The sequence below is a fragment of the Phoenix dactylifera genome, chromosome 12, assembly GCF_051530095.1.
Source record: "Phoenix dactylifera cultivar Ajwa chromosome 12, Ajwa_hap1_PhDact_Kaust_v1.1, whole genome shotgun sequence".
Lineage (NCBI taxonomy): Eukaryota > Viridiplantae > Streptophyta > Magnoliopsida > Arecales > Arecaceae > Phoenix > Phoenix dactylifera.
The window spans coordinates 2711498-2731673 of NC_143201.1; the positions used below are offsets into that span (position 1 = coordinate 2711498).

The window sequence follows — 20176 nt, forward strand, 5'->3', positions numbered from 1 at the left end:
TCGGTCCAGTTTTGATTTGGTTTAGGAAACAAGTATATCTATGGATCTGACCTGATCCTTGCACATTTCTGCCACCTAAGATGCATGCACGGCAACTTTTAGAGCTAGAATTGTTTGCGACTTTAAGAGGGCTTGGGTGTGCACGGATTTAAGAATAATAGTCAATCCAAGTACCTCACAAATGGAACTTTTGACCTTATATTAATTAGGTGCAATGGTGATGCAGTGGTTCGAATTTCTTGCATCAAAGTAATTTTTGTGGTCACTTATTTGCATGCATAAATTTCCAAGAGTGCTCATGATATGGTTCATGAAACCATGATAAGTAGGTGTGAAATGCACACATCACATGAATTTGTATAATTTAGGTACTAGGCATTTCAATGTCTTAATTATAAGGCTGAGTCCTGCGGGATATATGTCCGTCTCATGGGGCTACGGCCGTTTGTGTCATGCCTGGCTCGTCCGGAATAGAAAATTTTTTTTGTTGTGATGGTTATTAAATAGAAAATTTCTTGATGTTTTTTGTTGGATTCATTTAATTTGGGCATCTCGGGAGGCGGATAAGTTCTACAGGATCATTTAATTCCATTTTTTGCTTGCCTAGCTCGTGTGCAGCTTGAGAATTTAATTTCTCTTGCTCTTGCATGTGCTACGGCCAGGTATAAACTGAGGCTAGGAAAAGTGTTTAAATTTTTTGAAGTTGATGAAATAACTAAAACGAGGAGTCGTTCATCAACAATATATGTTATTGCTTATGCAAACTGTTTGGTATTGTTTGCTTATTCAAATAGAACGGTACAAATAATTGCGTCCAAATTTTCCATCAAAAAGCTTGTACGCAGTTTTCTAGTTGTTGTTGTCCATCCAGAATTGGGCCTGGAGCCAGTCCACGGTCTTCTTGTCCAATTGAAAGGCCTTGGCAAGAACATAATCAGAGATTGGTGGCTTCGCTCCAAAGACTGCATTGGCTATGGTGATCACGCCAGGGTTCTGACTGCTGAGACCGGCAATAGCAACAGCATTTGTCTTCCCATAGTTGAATTGGAAATGGATGAGGCCTTGAGGAAATACGAACACATCGCCCTTGTTGAGGACCTTAGTGAAGAGCTGGTTGTTGGGGTTATTAGATGTGACGAAGCCGACATGGAGGGTGCCTTCCAACACCGTAAGGATCTCGGTTCCCCTTGGGTGGATGTGAGGAGGGTTGACTCCATAGGGTGCAAAGTCCAGGCGAGCTAGCGAGATGCCAAGCGTGTTGAGCCCAGGAATTTGGTTCACGTTGACTTGAGTCACATTAGACCCTAGTTTGTTCCCTGTGTCGCGGGGCTTGTCAAGGCCAGAGAAGAAGAAGTCTTCGGCTTTGGCAAGCTTCGGGTCCTTGCAGACGAACCCATTTACAAGCACTGCATGAACAATTGCAAGGAAGAGGTAAGTATATATAACGACATATGATAAAAACTCATCATTAGTATCTTTGAAGTTGGGTTGACAGCTGGTAACTTCAGGAAAATTACACACCATGCAATGCTAATTACATATTTAATTAGCAACTAATAACAAGGTAGATGTCGTGAATAGGAGTACCATCTGATTTAAGATCAGCAACACAGAAGTCCTGGAGTTGACTAGGATCAGAAGCAATGGCATGAGATGAAGCCAGAGCAAGGAGAGCAAGGAAGAGGAAACGGGCAGCCATCTATTCTCTCTTAATTTCTAGCTAGCAGAAGAATAGCCAAGGGATTTGGAGCAAGGTGTTATGGGAGGAGTTGATATATATATATATAGAAGGAGCGTGGGACTAGGCCTTTGATAAGGCTTGATTTAGTCATGCGACTACGTAAAAGGAAGAAGAGTAAACCATGTTAGATAAATTGCATGCCATGGTTCTCTAATGTTTGTCCAAGTGTTTGTTGTTGTCTCAGTAAAAGTTTGACGAAGTATCGCTGATGACGTCTGTGGCGAGACAATTAGGAAGAAGCAGTCCAGAGAAAGGAAAAGGAGAGATTATAGCTTCAAGTAAACCATCCAGACATAGATCATGGTTTCTCTTACTCCCTATTATTATAATTTTTTTAATATCAGTTGCGGTTTCTTTCAACAATATACTTGGAGTTGTTGGAGACTGCCTGAGAGGAATCGACGCCGTCCATGGCAAACGATTCTCCAACCGTGCTTTTGATCGCGTCTCACCGAGAAATCAGCAGTTCGTTTACTATGTCATACAAATGCGTTTTCTGAAAATGAGTAACGATGTGATTTGAGGAAGACAATAGATTGCTAAGGGAGCGGCGGAAGCCACCTAACTGGTTCAAATAGCGAATACGACGACGACGACACCTTGCAAAAACTGCATTAGTCCATTAATTACATCAAATGAAACAGTTATTATAATATCAAAATCTAAAAGCCTAGGTGTTACATCCGACCCGATTGATATTACGCATCTTGTGACTTTGAAAGAAAAAGGGAAGATACGATGTGAGCTTTACAACCCAGTAAGAATCTTCCACGCATGCACACCAGTATGAATATGGAGAATGCTGTTTAGCACATGTAAAGATGCTTGGAAATAGTAAAATTTGCACAGCAACGGACTAACAAATGAATAATGCTTAACATATCTACTGGTTATATTTATGGAACACACAAATAAGCCATACTAGCATACAATTCAAGTTTAATCAAATAGCAATTCAATTACTTGCACATCACCACGAATGAGAGTCTCGACATAGATGTCATATATCAATATTGCTCTGTGTAAATACGTCACATATTATCCAACTAGCATTTTTATTCAACAGTAAGGCAGCGAGGTTACTTACCATTATCCGGTTAACAAAGCTCAGATTCCGACAACATTATCGTTATGGTACTGAACTAGTCCGCTCATGCTCTAGCCTGTGGCAGGTCAAAACACACACCATGTTTTTGCCCACGGCCGGCAACCACAATTTCGTATCTCAACCACAGTTGATATCACAAACACATCATTTCACACGTGTTGCCTAGTCTAGTTGCTTCTCTTTTTTCTCGTCTTATAGTTATGCAAAAATTAAACACAAGTTAATATCTTGATCTAATTTCAACATTCGATTAGATGATATTAAATTATTTTATTTTAATATCAAGCGGTTAGCTCATATTATTATTTTATTTTCATTCCGAACTGCAGGAGGCCTAGATTTATAGGATAAATTAAGAATTTTTGAGATAGTAATAATGAGGCTTTTGTATTTAACGAGAGATATCTGAAACCTGTATTTTCGACTATTCTACTTATTAGTTGCTAATGAAATATTTTACTTAACTTAAATTCTTATATTCTATTAGTGAGTGTTTTTGTTTGGATTATCGGGCACTGCATACCTTTGCAGGGTTGCTTCCTAGGGTAATACGTGGCTGTACCCTGTGCAAAGCCCAAATGACGGGTTTGGGGCAGGTAGTTCTTTACAACTTGAGGAGGGCTCATGTGCGCACGGATTAAGAGTTAACAGTGAATCCAAAGTATCTTGTTGCAAATAGATCTCATGACCTTATAGTTAGTTCAATGGCGACACAGTGGGCCTAACTTCTTGCATCAATGTAATTGTTATGCGCTCTTAATTACTTGCATAAAGTTCCAAGCTTTTTCACGATATGATTCATGTAACCATGATTAGTAGGTTCACATGAATTGTTATAATTTAGGTATTAGGCGTATCATGTCTCATGAGGCTAAGTCCTACGTACGGGACATATGTGCCACTCATGGAGCTAGGGCCCTTTGTTGTCATGCGTGGCTCATCGGAAATGGAAAATTTCTTGATAATTTATTGGTAGATTTGTGTAATCCGGATACTTTTGTGTTGGATGTTAAATAGAAAATTTCTTGTTGTGATGGTTATTAAATAGAAAATTTCTTGGTATTTTTTGTTGGATAAATTTAATTTGGGCATCTTGGGAGGTGGATAAGTTCTACAGGATCATTTAATTCCATTTTTTGCTTGCCCAGCTCGTGTGCAGCTTCAAAATTTAATTTCTCTTGCTCTTGCATGTGTTACAGCCAGGTATAAACTGAGGCTAGGAAAAGTGTTTAAAGTTTTTGAAGTTGATGAAATAACTAAAACGAGGAGTCCTTCATCAACAATATATATTATTGCTTATGCAAACTGATTGGTATTGTTTGCTTATTCAAATAGAACAGTACAAATAATTGCGTCCAAATTTTCCATCAAGAAGCTTGTATGCAGTTTTCTAGTTGTTGTTGTCCATCCAGAATTGGGCCTGGAGCCAGTCCACAGTCTTTTTGTCCAATTGAAAGGCCTTGGCAAGAACATAATCAGAGATTGGTGGCTTCGCTCCAAAGACTGCATTGGCTATGGTGATCACGCCAGGGTTCTGGCTGCTTAAAGCGGCAATAGCGACAGCATTTGTCTTCCCATAGTTGAATTGGAAATGGATGAGGCCTTGAGGAAATACGAACACATCGCCCTTGTTGAGGACCTTAGTGAAGAGCTGGTTGTTGGGGTTATTAGAAGTAACGAAGCCGACATGGAGAGTGCCTTCCAACACCGTAAGGATCTCGGTTCCCCTTGGGTGGATGTGAGGAGGGTTGACTCCATAGGGTGCAAAGTCCAGGCGAGCCAGCGAGATGCCAAGGGTGTTGAGCCCAGGAATTTGGTTCACGTTGACTTGAGTCACATTAGACCCTAGTTTGTTCCCTGTGTCGCGGGGCTTGTCGAGGCCAGAGAAGAAGAAGTCTTCGGCTTTGGCAAGCTTCGGGTCCTTGCAGACGAACCCATTTACAAGCACTGCATGAACAATTGCAAGGAAGAGGTAAGTATATATAACGACATATGATAAAAACTCATCATTAGTATCTTTGAAGTTGGGTTGACAGCTGGTAACTTCAGGAAAATTACACACCGTGCATGCTAATTACATATTTAGCAACTAATAACTAATAATAAGGTAGATGTTGTGAATAGGAGTACCATTTGATTCAAGATCAGCAACACAGAAGTCCTGGAGTTGACTAGGATCAGAAGCAATGGCATGAGATGAAGCCAGAGCAAGGAGAGCAAGGAAGAGGAAATGGGCAGCCATCTATGCTCTCTTAATTTCTAGCTAGCAGAAGAATGGCCAAGGGATTTGGAGCAAGGTGTTATGGGAGGAGTTTATATATATATAGAAGGAGCGTGGGACTAGGCCTTTGATAAGGCTTGATTTAGTCATGCGACTTCGTAAAAGGAAGAAGAGTAAACCATGTTAGATAAATTGCATGCCATGGTTCTCTAATGTTTGTCCATGTGTTTGTTGTTGTCCCAGTAAAGGTTTGACGATGTATCGCTGATGACGTATGTGGTGAGACAATTAGGAAGAAGCAGTCCAGAGAAAGGAAAAGGAGAGATTATAGCTAGCTTCAAGTAAACCATCCAGACATAGATCATGATTTCTCTTACTCCCTGTTATTATACTTTTTTAATATCAGTTGTGGTCTTCTTTCAACAAATATACTTGGAGAGTTGGGAGTTGTTGGAGACTGCCTGAGAGGAATGGACGCCGTCCATGGCAAACGTTTCTCCAACCGTGGTTTTGATCGCATCTCACCAAGAAATCACCAGTTCGTTTACCATGTCATACAACTGCGTTTTCTGAAAACGAGTAACGATGTGATTTGAGGAAGACAATAGATTTCTAAGGGAGCAGCGGAAGCCACCTAACAAGTTGATCGAAATAGCGATCCCGAGCCCCGAGCCTCGAGCCCGAGGCACGGCAGACGCCCCGAGCCCCGAGCCCGAGGCGCGGCAGATGCCGCACGCCCGCACGGCGGGCCGCGCAAGCATGCAAGGCATCGGAACATATCGGAGCAAATACAGATGCTCAAAAATGACATAATTATTTAAGTTGGTCCAAAGCAATCTTACAAAATTTCAAAATAGCATATGCCAACATAATTCAAATGTTCAGACTAATCTAAAATGTTAATAACTGGAGGAATAATAGCGCAAATCTAACGCACTCTCCAATCCCATGCGATCAAGCCTCTGGATCTGAAAAACAGATAAAATAAAATGAGCTACACTAGCCCAGTAAGCAACAAAATACCCTAAAGTGGGGTCAGAGCATATCAGGCCAAAATATAGGATAATGACTGGAATAAATCATAAATAACATTGTTTTACCGTTTTCAAAACTTATTATCATTTTTCCAAAAACTCTGATACCAGAATCTCAACATAATAGGCTACAGCCACGTAACCCAGTGGCATGGGTCGCACAAGGTGCCAAATCCACTATATTTATTCACCGATGGCGGCCGGTGTTGCACAAAAGTGCCAAATCCACTATATTTATCCACCGATGGCAGCCGGTGTCCAGAAACCACTATTCTAATCACCGGTGGCGCGGTGTCGAAACCGGTTCCTCACAGGTTACAAGTCGACAGGTCCAACGTATAATCCCCATTGGCGGGGCCAGAATAGAACAGAATAGATCATAGCCATGCTGAGAATCCATATATATAAAAATAGATTTCATAAACTGTACAGTCATATTTCACGGATTTCAGAGCATATAACATGATTTTCAAATAAAATTTAACATGTCAGACCCATTTTACTAAATACAAAACATATTTCAAAATTTAATCCAGTAATAATTATTTTACCAAATAATTTAGGAAAAAAGCACTTTGAAGCATTAAGTTACTTACCTCTTCTCGCTTAATCCCTACTTCAGATAGGCGGATCAAGTTCACCTGTTTAAATTTAATTAATTCCTCGTTAATTTCAGAACTAAGCAAAATCCAAAAATAATACTATTGGACATAGCCCAACAGGGCCCAGAGTTGGCCCATAATGGGCATGGCCCGATAGGGCCCATATCGGACACGGTCCAATGGGCCCGCATAGATCCAGCTAAATAGGGCCCCCAAGGTTGGCTTCTAATTGGTTCATTTATGTAATAAAATTTATTGCAGGGACTAATACTTAATTACAGGGTACTATTCTATAAAGCTTGAGTGGACTAAATAAATATAGTTGGGAACCTTTATGTAATAAATCTTTCCTATAGGGATCAAATACAAATTACAGAAGGCCCTTTTTTTTTTGAAATAATATACTGCCAAGGGCTTAACTGCAAAACTCCATTTAGTGGCCAAATGGGTTCGGATTTCGGGTTCCGGGTTTCGGGTTCGGGTTCAAGTTCCGAGCTCGGGTCTGAACTGGATTTCGGATTTTGGGTCCCGGGTTCGGGTTCAGAATAGTTTTCGGGTTTGGACTGAGTTTCAGATTTGGACTGGGCCCACAAAAGGGTACGACCCAAATAGGGCCCGAACTAGGCTGAACTAGGCCCGAATTGGGCCCACAAATGAGACTAGGCATCATATTTTCTCACAGTTGATCCTCATTTCTTACACGTTCTGCTCTCCCGTTAAATGAGACTAGGCATCATATTTTCTCACAGTTGATGTCTCTGAGGATCAACAGAGAAAACATAAAAGCAATAATACTCAAGATCTGTACAGGCATTCTAGCACAAAAGAATATTGCTATGATAATAATTATTAGTGAATACATCCTAGTAGAAAATCAAAGCAAGGTTATGAGTTTAACCTAGTTGAATAATGCGCAAAAAACTTATTAGATCTAATGTTAATGTTGAACAAACTTTTGCAGTCAAGAGCCCATGATGCCTTTCCAACTGCAGGTTACTTGGGAAGCTTGGATCAAACAACCACCATAGAGAAGATTATTTTGTTTTCGAGCAATTAAAGGAAAAGTCCAGCTGAATCCAGATTGATCATTGTGGCATTCTCCTGTTAATGTGGATACGTGCTTGTTACCGTAACTAAGTCTATAAAAAAAAGCCTAATTGACTTCGTCAACATTTGATTAAAATTATCGAAAGAAAACATTGCAAATTTATTTTACTACACATTGCAAGAAATCAGTACAAGAAACTTGACCAGATCTTCAATTCCGTTACCGTTAGGAGATAGAAGGAACTGTAAATACATTTACATTGTGTGTGAAGTTTCTTTTGATAGCTTTTCCTTGTTTTCATTCTCTCTCATTTTAGAGCATTCATGAGTGTTGCAAGCTGAAAACTGATGTAGTTAAAGAAAGTAACTTTATGAATATATCTAATTTGTACTTGCTCCTTGTAGTTTCTTTTCAACTAGCTGGTGATGGAGTCATTTATATGATATTTAATGTTGCTTTCTTCTTGAGAACATGATTTTGAATTAAATATTCTGGCAGAACTTTTCCTGCCTGTCTAGCTACTATCTCTGCTTTAACTATCATAGCTGGTATCCCAGTAGTTTAGGATACCAGCTATGAGTTTTTTTTAAGAGCTACAACATTGGCATCTCAAATAATGAGACTTTAGAGCATCATGAAATACGAAAATACATGCTCTTCTGAGAAGCATTATCTTCATTCCAGACAACATATTCGGACATTTAAACATATCAACAACTTGCAAGGATAAGAAATCAAACAGTAGGTGAGTTGATGTTTCTCGAACTGGTTGTTGTTGACATTCTTAAATAAATTTCATGTGTTCATGCTTGTGTTGGTACATCCACAGGGATTGTAGGTGAAGAGCCCTCTCTTTCACCCCTTTCACCGATACTGTTATCTGCAAACTTTAAGCTTGCTGAGTGGTAACCTTTCTCTTTCTCATTCTCATTCCATTCAGCTGCATAATATACTTCTTCTGTTGCATTTGGTTTCGGGCCTTAATTACATGTGGACCTTTAATTACAAGTGGACCCCATTTGGGAAATAAATCCGCACGATGGGTAGGGTGCAGCACATGAACATTAATTACATTAATTACTTTGCATTTTACTTAATTTTGTTTGTCTTTTTTTTAAAAACTGCAGTTCAATCGGTATTCTAATAGAATGGACAAAAGTTGGATAAATAAGTTAAGATCTAGTGCTGAATATTTGGATGGAGTTCGGAATTTCATTAAGTTTGCCTTTGAGAAATCTAATATGAACGGAAAGATTTTATGTCCATGTCAAAAATGTGTAAACGGTTTTGCTCTTGATCCAAAAAATATTGAAGAACATTTGGTATGGAATGGTTTTCTAAAGGGTTATACTGAATGGGTACTCCATGGAGAGTTCATACCTTCATGTAACCAACCATCCGATCTAGAAAACACCTTCAATTTTGGATGTAGTGACACGGAACAAAATTCTGTAGAAGAAGATGATATAAGGGGCCTACTTAGAGATGCTCTTGGACATAGTATCAGAACTGTAGCAGAAGATGAGCGTGCAGTTATTGATCAGTTCATGCATGTTGAGGAACCTATACATTCTGATGACACATCTCATTATGATAACTTGGTGAAAGATTGTGATCAAGAACTGTATCCGGGTTGTAAGAATTTTACGAAGATTTCTTTTCTTCTGCATTTATTACATTTGAAATATTTGAATGGGTGGTCCAGCAAGTCTTTTACCATGCTTCTTCAATTATTAAAGGATGCATTTCCGGAAGGTGTTACTTTGCCATCATCTTCATATGAAGCCAAAAAACTGATAAAAGAGTTGGATCTTGGATATGAGAAGATACACAGTTGTCCGAATGACTGCATTTTATATCGTGGTGAAAATAAGAACCAAGAGTCGTGCCGAATATGTGGAACTTCATGATGGAAAAAACATAAAGAAGACGAGAATGATTCGTTGACTGAAAAGGATGCTGCACCAACTAAGAAAAAATCGGCTAAAATTTTGAGGTATTTTCCTCTTATACCAAGATTGAAAAGGATGTTTGCATCACCGAAGACGGCTTCCTCGATGAGATGGCATGACGAAGGCCGTACAAAGGATGGAATGTTACGACACCCAGCGGATAGTCCCGCATGGAAAGCATTTGATGATAGGCATCCCGAATTTGCTTCTGATGTTCGCAGTGTTAGGCTAGGTTTAGCTACTGATGGGTTTAATCCATTCCGAACGATGAGCTCAACATACAGCACTTGGTCGGTTGTTTTGATTTCATATAATTTGCCACCATGGATGTGTATGAAACAGTCTTCAGTAATTCTATCAATGGTTATTCCAGGTGACAAGGGCCCAGGTAATGATATTGATGTTTTTCTACAGCCTCTAATAGAGAAATTGAAACAAATATGGGAGGGTATTGATGCATTTGATGCTTTTGCTGGACAAAATTTCAAATTGCGTGCAGCTCTTATTTGGACTATCAATAATTTTTCTGCATATGCTAATTTATCTGGTTGGAGCACTAAGGGGCGTATTGCATGTCCTTCTTGTGGAGATTCAACCCATTCGTATTGGTTAAAATATGGAGGAAAGTTCTGTTATATGGGCCATCGTCGGTGGTTAGAAGCAAACCATCCATTTCGATTTTAGAAAGACTTGTTTGATTGTACCATAGAGTTGCGATCTGCCCCTGTTCCACCAACTGGAACTGAAGTCTTCAGACAAATGCATGACACCAATTATATACCGGGTAAGGTCGCCAAATGTTCAAAGAAGAGGGGGAGGGAGCATGTTGGCAGCACAATGAATGAAGGATTAATAGCAGAGGTTGCTGAGGATGTTGACAACTTTTTTGAGAATGAAGACAACATATATGGTCAGGGAAATGATGATGACTCAATGGTAGCATCTACACAGAAACAACTATGGAAAAAAAGAGCATTTTCTTTGATTTACCCTATTGGGAGTATAATCTTCTTCGACATAACCTTGATGTGATGCATATAGAGAAGAACGTTTGTGATAACCTGATTGGAACATTGTTAAATCTTGATGGGAAGACCAAAGATAACTTGAAAGCGCGTCTTGATTTGAAAGATATGGGCATAAGACAAGAGCTTCATCCGACAGAGCTTGCCAATGATAAATTTTATACACCTCCTGTATGTTATACAATGTCTACTCAAGAGAAAGATCTTTTTCTAACAATTCTGAAAAATTTGAAGGTTCCTGATGGGTACTCATCGAATATTTCACGATGCGTAAATCTCAAAGAGCGAAAACTTTCAAATCTTAAAAGTCACGATTGTCACATTTTGATGCAAGATATCTTTCCATTGGCTTTAAGATCGTCAACACCGAAACAAGTTTTTGCAATTGTTTCTCAATTATCATCATTCTTTAAGGTATTATGTTCCAAAGTTCTTGATCCTAAGGAGCTTGATTAATTGGAGTCTAATATTGCACTTACACTATACAATATGGAAAAGATCTTTCCTCCTGGATTTTTTACTATTATGGTTCATCTACTCATTCACTTAGCGGCGGAAGCTAAACTTGGTGGCCCGGTTCACTACCGATGGATGTATCCTATTGAGAGGTGATTTTTCTAAACTCTAATATAATTATTTAATAATCAATTTGATTTTGATATTTATTTTAAAAATTTATTGTTGAAGGTTTCTTATGCGCTTAAAAGATTATGTACGCAATCGAGCCTATCCCGAGGGCTCGATTGCTGAAGGATATATTGCTGAGGAGTGTCTGACATTTTGTTCGAGATATCTTGAAGGTGTTGAAACGGTTTTCAATCGACCTCAAAGGAATTGTGATATCATAGAGAATGCAGATGTTTACAAGTTCTCATCTGGCGGAAGAGTTTTGGGAAAAGTTGAAAGTGTTGTTCTTGACCAGAAATCGTTGGCACAGGCACATCGCTATGTCTTACTTCATAGTGATATAATATCCGAATCTCGCAGATTAGTACGGTTAATTGAAATCTAAATTTACTGTCATGTCAGGAGAATGTAATATTGGTATTTAATTAAAGATAACCTTGATCATGCAGAGAATTTTTAATAGCTCAGCGAAGTCTCAACCATAACATTCGTCCTACACCAAGGATTGAGCAACGATGGTTGGTTGAATTATTTCCAGAATGGCTTTCCAAACAGGTTAGATGTCTAATATATTAAGCTTTTTTTTTTAAAATTTTATAGAGAGAAATTAATCATTACTTCCATAATTTTTTTTAGGTACCAGTGATGATGAAGAAGCATTGTTCTGATGAGTTAATAGTCATTGCTCGAGGTCCGAATAATATTGTCAACAGATATATTGGGTTCATTATAAATGGTTTTAAATTTAATGAATTGGTGTTTTGAGTTGTCGTTTTGAGTGGTGGTATAAATGGGGCTCTGTAGGCCCCATTGCTCATACTAAAGAGCGTGAGAAATTTAAAAAAATCCAAAATAGTGGAGTTATAGTTGAGGCGGATGGAAAAAATTATTATGGTGCTCTAACAGATATTTATGAGCTGGATTATTATGGAAATTTTAAGGTAGTATTATTTTGATGTGATTGGGTGGATATAAACTCACCTAGAGGTTTGAGGCAAGATATAAATGGATTCACACTTGTAAATTTTTCAAGGTTGATACATACTAGTGTGTTATTGAAAGATGATCCATTTGTTTTTTCATCTCAAGCTCGACAAGTATTTTTTGTGCAAGACTTAAAAGATAAAAATTGGTCTCTTGTTATTAAAACGAAACCTAGGGACTTGTATGATATGGAAAAGAAGTTGGAAGAGGAGGACGATGATACTTATACTCAGTGTATGCCTTATAATGTTGTGCCAACTGATGAAGTAAATGCGCCAACGAGTTTGATGCAATGAAGAAATCCCGTGTACAAGATCTTCTGATCTCAGTATGTGTTTGATTGTTAGAAGTTTTTGTTTTTTCCTTTATATTGCTCAGCTTACTATTTGTGTTATAAAGAAAAAACTTATAAAAAAATGCTTTATAAGTTGCTTTATATGACGCATAATTGCATGTGTTTTTTCTCTGGATTCTCTGGTTTCTGTTTGCAGCTAAGAGAAAGGCTGAGGCAGCGAGGATCAGGCAGAAGTATTCAGATAGGGTTCCGGTGAATATTATTGATTTTCCTGAGTTTTTTTCCCGTAATTTCTTTGTTTAATTTGCGATGCTTGTATTTCTGGTTTGATTCCATCAGCAAGTTTATGTTAATCGAAAGGACCTGAAATTTTGTTATCTGTTATCCTGGAGAAATGTTTTTTGTTGAATAGAATTGATTTATCTTCTAGTTCATAAGGTTGGAACCTGAAAGATTGTGGGTTTTTGCTTTGAGTTGAGCGTGTGCCCTTCCTGATTGGTCTGATCTTTTATAATTTGATTTTAGTTTTAAGCTTACCCCAGTCTGGTGCAATTTCCTTAAACCAATTTATGTTTCCGGCCATGTAATTAAAGTTTGACCTTTTACTTAATTTAGGTCTTTTGTTGGATTAGATACTTCTTATAGTTTGTTTAGGTCGGATCTTGATTTATTAGGGTTCAGACATATTTTGATAAGGTTCACTCTCTCATCCTCAAAACATTACATGGATCTAGAAATGTCATTCTACCTGCTTGGACTCAAACCAGTGAGCTAAGCCTTGCCATGGTAATTGGCATTCCTTCTCATCGTCATGTAGGGCATATTGATACAAATTCATCAAGGCAGGAAGTTTAGAAGGCTTTCAGGCTTCGTCATTGAAAACCCATATAAGTGGTGGTTTTCTGAACTGAACAGCTTAAGAGAGTTCGTAGGACAGAACTAAGTTAAGTTTCTCCATATGATACCAAGTCAATTACTCAAGTGCTATCTCTCATTTTATAAGCTTTTTTTTTTCCCCTTTCAACTTTGCTAAGTATTGAAATGCTGCAAGCCTGTACAGTATTAGGTTCACAGATGTGAACCAAACTGAAACCGTCCGCTTTTAAATGTTTAGAATCATTGCAATGGGGTGCCCCTCCTCTATTTCATAGGATTCCTGGGATGCTGCCTTCAGAGTTAGGTAATGTCCAAATTTCTTCTCTTTATATAGGCATTCTAGTCTCATGTAAAAGGACCTAGGCACCTAGCTAACCTGATTTGGAACACAACCTGGTTTTGAAAGCTTTTGATCATAATGTCATATAGAGTCTCTGCAGAATCACAAATACCAGAATTTTTTTATAAATCTCGAATAATTTAACATGCTGGTTCCCTGATCATGCTGATCTTTGTATATAAAATGGTTCAGAAATAGTAACACAAATCATACTTAGTAAGCTGGTACTTTAAGAACATCTATTGTCTTGTCTCTTAAAACTTCTAATTTCTGATTTAGTAGTCTTTGAAGTTTGAACATGTAGACTGATATGAATATACTTTGAAGTTTGAACATATGTAGACTGATATGCATATACTTTGAAGTTTGAACATGTAGACTGATATGCATATGAAGTTTGAAGATGATATAGTTGTATGATGATCCATGTTCTAAATGCCTTAAAAATCAGAATGATTGTGATGATCAGCTTGATATGGCTGGTTGGTGTCATATTGTCCTAAGAAAGATATCTCTGGCGATCTTCTAGAGAAAAAATTGATCTTCTCTTTTATTAGCCCTTTATTTAGTATAAATTTATCATTTAACCAAATATTGATTCTTTTTTGTGCATACCAGGTAACAATATGCCCCGAGGGAGACGATTTAGAGATGTGGAGTTCCAGCATTCTCAGGTGGGATCTACTTTTGAGCAGTCCCTGCAGTCCCAGCAGCCATGTGATCACCAGCAGCACGAGTCAGGATCTCAGCGCGAGCCTCATGCTGATTGTCCGGATGATGAGCTCCGGATCCAGGGTAATTCGATTTAAAGTTCATATTTTATGTTCATATTTGTCTTCAACTTTTTAAGACATTTTATTTAATTTGAATAGATGGACAAGGGACAGTGAGGACGAGACGGGGACCCACTCAAGCAAAGGATGTGTGGAAGCTTCCTCCGGGTGAGAAGATCATCATCCGATGCAACGAATTGGGGCAGCCCATCAATAGAGCTGGAAGTCTACTATCAAGCTTTTTAGGATCGGTTGCACGCAAGGGTCAGCTGTGTCCACTCAACTATACGAAGTGGAATGACATGCTTCCTTCGTATAAGGTTGAGCTTCTTAGACTTATACAGGTAATGAATTGAATTTATTCTTTTTAATTCGACACCTCCTGTATATTAATTTGCTTAGTATCATAATTTTATTTTAGATGTTTAATATTATTATAACATTCTGAATCTTGTTGTAGGGTAAGTTTGTACTCCCTCCAGAGAGCCATGATTGGGTGCTAAAGTCCCTCAATCGCAAATGGAAAGAATATAAAGCAAAATTGAAGACGGACTTCAAGCGCGAGGGTATGACAGAGGAGGAGGTTGCTCGTGTGACTCCTCCTGATGTATACCCTCAGCAGTGGAGGGAGCTTGTTCATTACTGGTTTTCTGAAAGAGGACAGGTCACGTATATTGTTTCAATATCTTCTATTATCTTTATTATTAATATAGATTGCAAATATATACATTGAATCATATTATACTGTGTGCTTTTATTTTGGCAGACATATTCTAATATTGGTAGAGCTGCACGAGCATCTCAAGCAGTTCCTCATATTTCAGGCTCGAAGAGTTATGCGAGACGTAGAAATGAATTCGTAAGTTCTTTTGAAACTATTTGAAACTCTACTAACATATAGCACGTATCATGATATATAGTTTGCCCATATACTTTCCGTATGTGTAGATAGTAGAGCATGGAAGGGAGCCTGGTGAGGTAGAGTTTTATAAGATGACCCACACTCACCGAGATGGCAGTTTTGTCCGGGACGAGTCGAGAGATATAGTTGTATGTATTCATTTTTTATTTTATCATAATTTTTTAATTAATTTTACTTCTTTTAAATTATTAATGTGACTGTTTGTTTTTTTGAGAGAGATATAGGAAAGAGCTACAAATCTTATTTCAGAGCGCGTCGGGGAGTCATCATCATCCGACACGGCCAGTCGCGTCGAGGCTCAGGTCTATGCCGAATTGATGGGCCCAGAACGTTATGGTCACGTGAGGGGTTACGGTATTGGAGTTACCCCCACTCAGCTGTCTGCAGTGAGCCGATATACCCAAGATGCCAGACAAGGTACTAGCACTGCAGAGGTTTGTAGTTTGAAGACAGAGATGGCACAGATAAAGCAGTCATATGAGACAAGGATAGAGGAGATGAGGCAGAGTCATATGACTGATATGACGGACTTGAAGCAGAGCCAAGAGTTGAAGATACAATCTTTGCAGGATCAGCTTGACCATATTTCATCTTTTTTGCAGAGATTTGCTCCTCCGGTACATAACTAAATATATTTGAATATTTTATATAATTATAATGTATTCTTGTATTAGCGTGATGACTTTCGTATTTTTAGTTTCTAAAGTATTTTTTTTCTTGTAGGTTGCTGATACTTCATCTACTTGTAGAGATGATGCCGTCGACTCTTGATACATCGTAGATTGTGTACTTAGGAATTTGAGATGGATGTTTTTAGAATGTTTTTGAAGTACAATGTAATCAAATGTGATAATATTGAGATTTTGAATGAAAAGTTCTTGTCTGTGTTGTGTATTTTGTTATCTATGTGATTTAGTATATGTGTTTTTTTAGAAATTAATGTATACAGAGAATTAAAAATTGCATTTACAAATTTTTTTTAAAAAAAATGCCATTGCCGACGCTATTTAGCGTCGGAAATACGAACTGGCACGGAATGTGAAACGCCATTAACGACGCTTTATTGCGTCGGTAAAGCAGATTAGGACGACGCTTTTAAGCGTCGGCATAGCCCAACGGAAACTACGGTGTGAAGCGTCGATTGAGGTACGCCAACGCTTTTAAGCGTCGGAGTATTATAAAAGGAACGACGCTTAAAAGCGTCGGTATAGACCGACGACGCTTTTTTGACGCGTCGGGTTAAACCCGACCCACGCTCACCTGCGCGACGTCTGACCCACGCTTTGTGAAGCGTGGGCTGGGAATTCGCCGACGCTTATAAGCGTCGGTAGAGACACAAAAAACCGCCGGGAGTTATTCCTTCTTTTGTAGTGTTAGAAGAGCTGCGTCTCTTCGGAAGAGAATGTTGGTTTCCAAAACGATATGGTATTTCCGAAATATTATATATCTTTATAAATCATTGTTTCTGTTTGGTCATCTAAATAGAGTCTATAAATAGGCTCTGGGTCCAGCATCTTGGATCCTCAAATCCGCTCTCACTTATTTTTTTGTCTTTTCTATTTTCTCTGCCTCTAGAGAGAGATTGAGATAGAAAATTTTTCTCTTCTTCATCTTTTGAAGGAGTTATTCAGGTCAAGCCTTCACCTCCCCAGCGATCGTGCTTGTTAGAGGAGATTCGGGCTGAGCTGAGTTGTTGTACTTAAGGACAAGATTACTGTTGACTTGCATGTAGGAGTCGAATCATGTTCATAAGCTTTCTACCAATTGATTTTCAAAAAAGAATTGTAGACAAAGAGTTTTATTTATATTTATTATTTTAGATCACACGTAGCAAGTTTTAGGTGCATCATATTTTCAGAAATAATGACTGTGATCGGTTCCTTAGAACTTCCAGTCGATATTATGCTGTCCACAATTTCCAGCCTTGGGTTATTTGATTATGCAGAGCCCAGTCAAGCCCACACACCAACCAACACTTTGTCAGGGAATAGGGATTACAAATTCAAAATGGTCCATGGGATGTGGAGCCTCTAAGCTGGCAATAGACCAGCCAATGAACCTAAATCTGGTAGGCCACCCTAAATTACATGTATGCAAAACACTGATCGAACTATGAAACCAATCCGAATTGATTTTTTTGGTTTAGTTTATATCATTCTTTTAATAAATTTCATTTGCTGTCGATCTGAGAAAGGTTTGAACTAAAAAAATTTGGTTTGATTTTGATTTGCGCTTTTAAAATATATTGGTTCCGACCCAATCTCATATATATATATATATATATATATATATATATATATATATATATATATATATATATATATATATATATATATTATTTTTTTATTTTTTAATATAAAATTAAAATTTTATGTTTAAATTTAGTCCAACCTATTTAGCGTAACCCATTGAACGTCAACAACCTAATAAACTGAATAGAACCAAATCTTTTGGATCGCTATAAAATGGTTTTAGGAGATGATCGGTCCAGTTTTGATTTGGTTTAGGAAACAAGTATATCTATGGATCTGACCTGATCCTTGCACATTTCTGCCACCTAAGATGCATGCACGGCAACTTTTAGAGCTAGAATTGTTTGCGACTTTAAGAGGGCTTGGGTGTGCACGGATTTAAGAATAATAGTCAATCCAAGTACCTCACAAATGGAACTTTTGACCTTTTATTAGGTGCAATTAATGGTGATGCAGTGGTTCGAATTTCTTGCATCAAAGTAATTTTTGTGGTCACTTATTTGCATGCATAAATTTCCAAGAGTGCTCATGATATGGTTCATGAAACCATGATAAGTAGGTGTGAAATGCACACATCACATGAATTTGTATAATTTAGGTACTAGGCATTTCAATGTCTTAATTATAAGGCTGAGTCCTGCGGGATATATGTCCGTCTCATGGGGCTACGGCCGTTTGTGTCATGCCTGGCTCGTCCGGAATAGAAAATTTTTTGTTGTGATGGTTATTAAATAGAAAATTTCTTGATGTTTTTTGTTGGATTCATTTAATTTGGGCATCTCGGCAGCTTGAGAATTTAATTTCTCTTGCTCTTGCATGTGCTACGGCCAGGTATAAACTGAGGCTAGGAAAAGTGTTTAAATTTTTTGAAGTTGATGAAATAACTAAAATGAGGAGTCGTTCATCAACAATATATGTTATTGCTTATGCAAACTGTTTGGTATTGTTTGCTTATTCAAATAGAACGGTACAAATAATTGCGTCCAAATTTTCCATCAAAAAGCTTGGATGCAGTTTTCTAGTTGTTGTTGTCCATCCAGAATTGGGCCTGGAGCCAGTCCACGGTCTTCTTGTCCAATTGAAAGGCCTTGGCAAGAACATAATCAGAGATTGGTGGCTTCGCTCCAAAGACTGCATTGGCTATAGTGATCACGCCAGGGTTCTGGCTGCTGAGAGCGGCAATGGCAACAGCATTTGTCTTCCCATAGTTGAATTGGAAATGGATGAGGCCTTGAGGAAATACGAATACATCGCCCTTGTTGAGGACCTTAGTGAAGAGCTGGTTGTTGGGGTTATTAGATGTGACGAAGCCGGCATGGAGGGTGCCTTCCAACACCGTAAGGATCTCGGTTCCCCTTGGGTGGATGTGAGGAGGGTTGACTCCATAGGGTGCAAAGTCCAGGCGAGCTAGCGAGATGCCAAGCGTGTTGAGCCCAGGAATTTGGTTCACGTTGACTTGAGTCACATGAGACCCTAGTTTGTTCCCTGTGTCGCGGGGCTTGTCAAGGCCAGAGAAGAAGAAGTCTTCGGCTTTGGCAAGCTTCGGGTCCTTGCAGACGAACCCATTTACAAGCACCGCATGAACAATTGCAAGGAAGAGGTAAGTATATATAACGACATATGATAAAAACTCATCATTAGTATCTTTGAAGTTGGGTTGGCAGCTGGTAACTTCAGGAAAATTACACACCATGCATGCTAATTACATATTTAATTAGCAACTAATAACAAGGTAGATGTTGTGAATAGGAGTACCATCTGATTTAAGATCAGCAACACAGAAGTCCTGGAGTTGACTAGGATCAGAAGCAATGGCATGAGATGAAGCCAGAGCAAGGAGAGCAAGGAAGAGGAAACGGGCAGCCATCTATTCTCTCTTAATTTCTAGCTAGCAGAAGAATAGCCAAGGGATTTGGAGCAAGGTGTTATGGGAGGAGTTGATATATATATATATAGAAGGAGCGTGGGACTAGGCCTTTGATAAGGCTTGATTTAGTCATGCGACTACGTAAAAGGAAGAAGAGTAAACCATGTTAGATAAATTGCATGCCATGGTTCTCTAATGTTTGTCCAAGTGTTTGTTGTTGTCTCAGTAAAAGTTTGACGAAGTATCGCTGATGACGTCTGTGGCGAGACAATTAGGAAGAAGCAGTCCAGAGAAAGGAAAAGGAGAGATTATAGCTTCAAGTAAACCATCCAGACATAGATCATGGTTTCTCTTATAGCTCATATTATTATTTTATTTCCATTCCGAGCTGCTGGAGGCCTAGATTTATAGGATAAATTAAGAATTTTTGAGATAGTAATAATGAGGCTTTTGTATTTAACGAGAGATATCTGAAACCTGTATTTTCGACTATTCTACTTATTAGTTGC

At 38.4% G+C, this 20176-nt stretch overlaps 4 protein-coding genes and 1 pseudogene across 4 annotated transcripts; 2 read left to right on the forward strand and 3 right to left on the reverse strand.

Moving 5' to 3' along the window:
• Positions 1-731: 731 nt before the first annotated feature.
• Positions 732-1750, reverse strand: LOC103700631 (putative germin-like protein 2-1). Its single transcript, XM_039130608.3, has 2 exons — positions 1588-1750; positions 732-1406 (listed from the first exon to the last, which is right to left on the reverse strand). Exons 1-2 carry the CDS (start codon positions 1697-1699, stop codon positions 850-852), a joined length of 669 nt encoding a protein of 222 aa, XP_038986536.3. The 5' UTR covers positions 1700-1750; the 3' UTR covers positions 732-849.
• Positions 1751-4121: 2371 nt separating this feature from the next.
• Positions 4122-5140, reverse strand: LOC120112025 (putative germin-like protein 2-1). Its single transcript, XM_039130610.3, has 2 exons — positions 4980-5140; positions 4122-4796 (listed from the first exon to the last, which is right to left on the reverse strand). The coding sequence occupies exons 1-2, from the start codon at positions 5089-5091 to the stop codon at positions 4240-4242; spliced, it is 669 nt and encodes a 222-aa protein (XP_038986538.3). The 5' UTR covers positions 5092-5140; the 3' UTR covers positions 4122-4239.
• A 3227-nt stretch (positions 5141-8367) lies between these two features.
• Positions 8368-15803, forward strand: LOC149751502 (uncharacterized). Its single transcript, XM_089926772.1, has 7 exons — positions 8368-8499; positions 8584-8659; positions 14472-14648; positions 14726-14970; positions 15087-15290; positions 15393-15485; positions 15575-15803. The coding sequence occupies exons 3-7, from the start codon at positions 14480-14482 to the stop codon at positions 15743-15745; spliced, it is 882 nt and encodes a 293-aa protein (XP_089782898.1). The 5' UTR covers positions 8368-8499; positions 8584-8659; positions 14472-14479; the 3' UTR covers positions 15746-15803.
• Positions 8704-10390, forward strand: LOC120112026 (uncharacterized; annotated as a pseudogene).
• Positions 15804-18746: 2943 nt separating the features above from the next.
• On the reverse strand, positions 18747-19714 carry LOC149751503 (putative germin-like protein 2-1). Its single transcript, XM_089926750.1, has 2 exons — positions 19561-19714; positions 18747-19380 (listed from the first exon to the last, which is right to left on the reverse strand). Exons 1-2 carry the CDS (start codon positions 19665-19667, stop codon positions 18819-18821), a joined length of 669 nt encoding a protein of 222 aa, XP_089782876.1. The 5' UTR covers positions 19668-19714; the 3' UTR covers positions 18747-18818.
• Positions 19715-20176: the final 462 nt, after the last annotated feature.

Coding starts and splice junctions, on each gene's coding strand:
- LOC103700631 (XM_039130608.3), bottom strand. CDS start 1,699: ATGGCTGCCCGTTTCCTCTTCCTTGCTCTCCTTGCTCTGGCTTCATCT. Junction 1,407..1,587: donor TGCTGATCTTAAATCAGATG/GTACTCCTATTC, acceptor TTGTTCATGCAG/TGCTTGTAAATGGGTTCGTC.
- LOC120112025 (XM_039130610.3), bottom strand. CDS start 5,091: ATGGCTGCCCATTTCCTCTTCCTTGCTCTCCTTGCTCTGGCTTCATCT. Junction 4,797..4,979: donor TGCTGATCTTGAATCAAATG/GTACTCCTATTC, acceptor TTGTTCATGCAG/TGCTTGTAAATGGGTTCGTC.
- LOC149751502 (XM_089926772.1), top strand. CDS start 14,480: ATGCCCCGAGGGAGACGATTTAGAGATGTGGAGTTCCAGCATTCTCAG. Junction 15,291..15,392: donor GGTTTTCTGAAAGAGGACAG/GTCACGTATATT, acceptor TTATTTTGGCAG/ACATATTCTAATATTGGTAG. Junction 15,486..15,574: donor CGAGACGTAGAAATGAATTC/GTAAGTTCTTTT, acceptor CCGTATGTGTAG/ATAGTAGAGCATGGAAGGGA.
- LOC149751503 (XM_089926750.1), bottom strand. CDS start 19,667: ATGGCTGCCCGTTTCCTCTTCCTTGCTCTCCTTGCTCTGGCTTCATCT. Junction 19,381..19,560: donor TGTGTTGCTGATCTTAAATC/AGATGGTACTCC, acceptor TGCAATTGTTCA/TGCGGTGCTTGTAAATGGGT.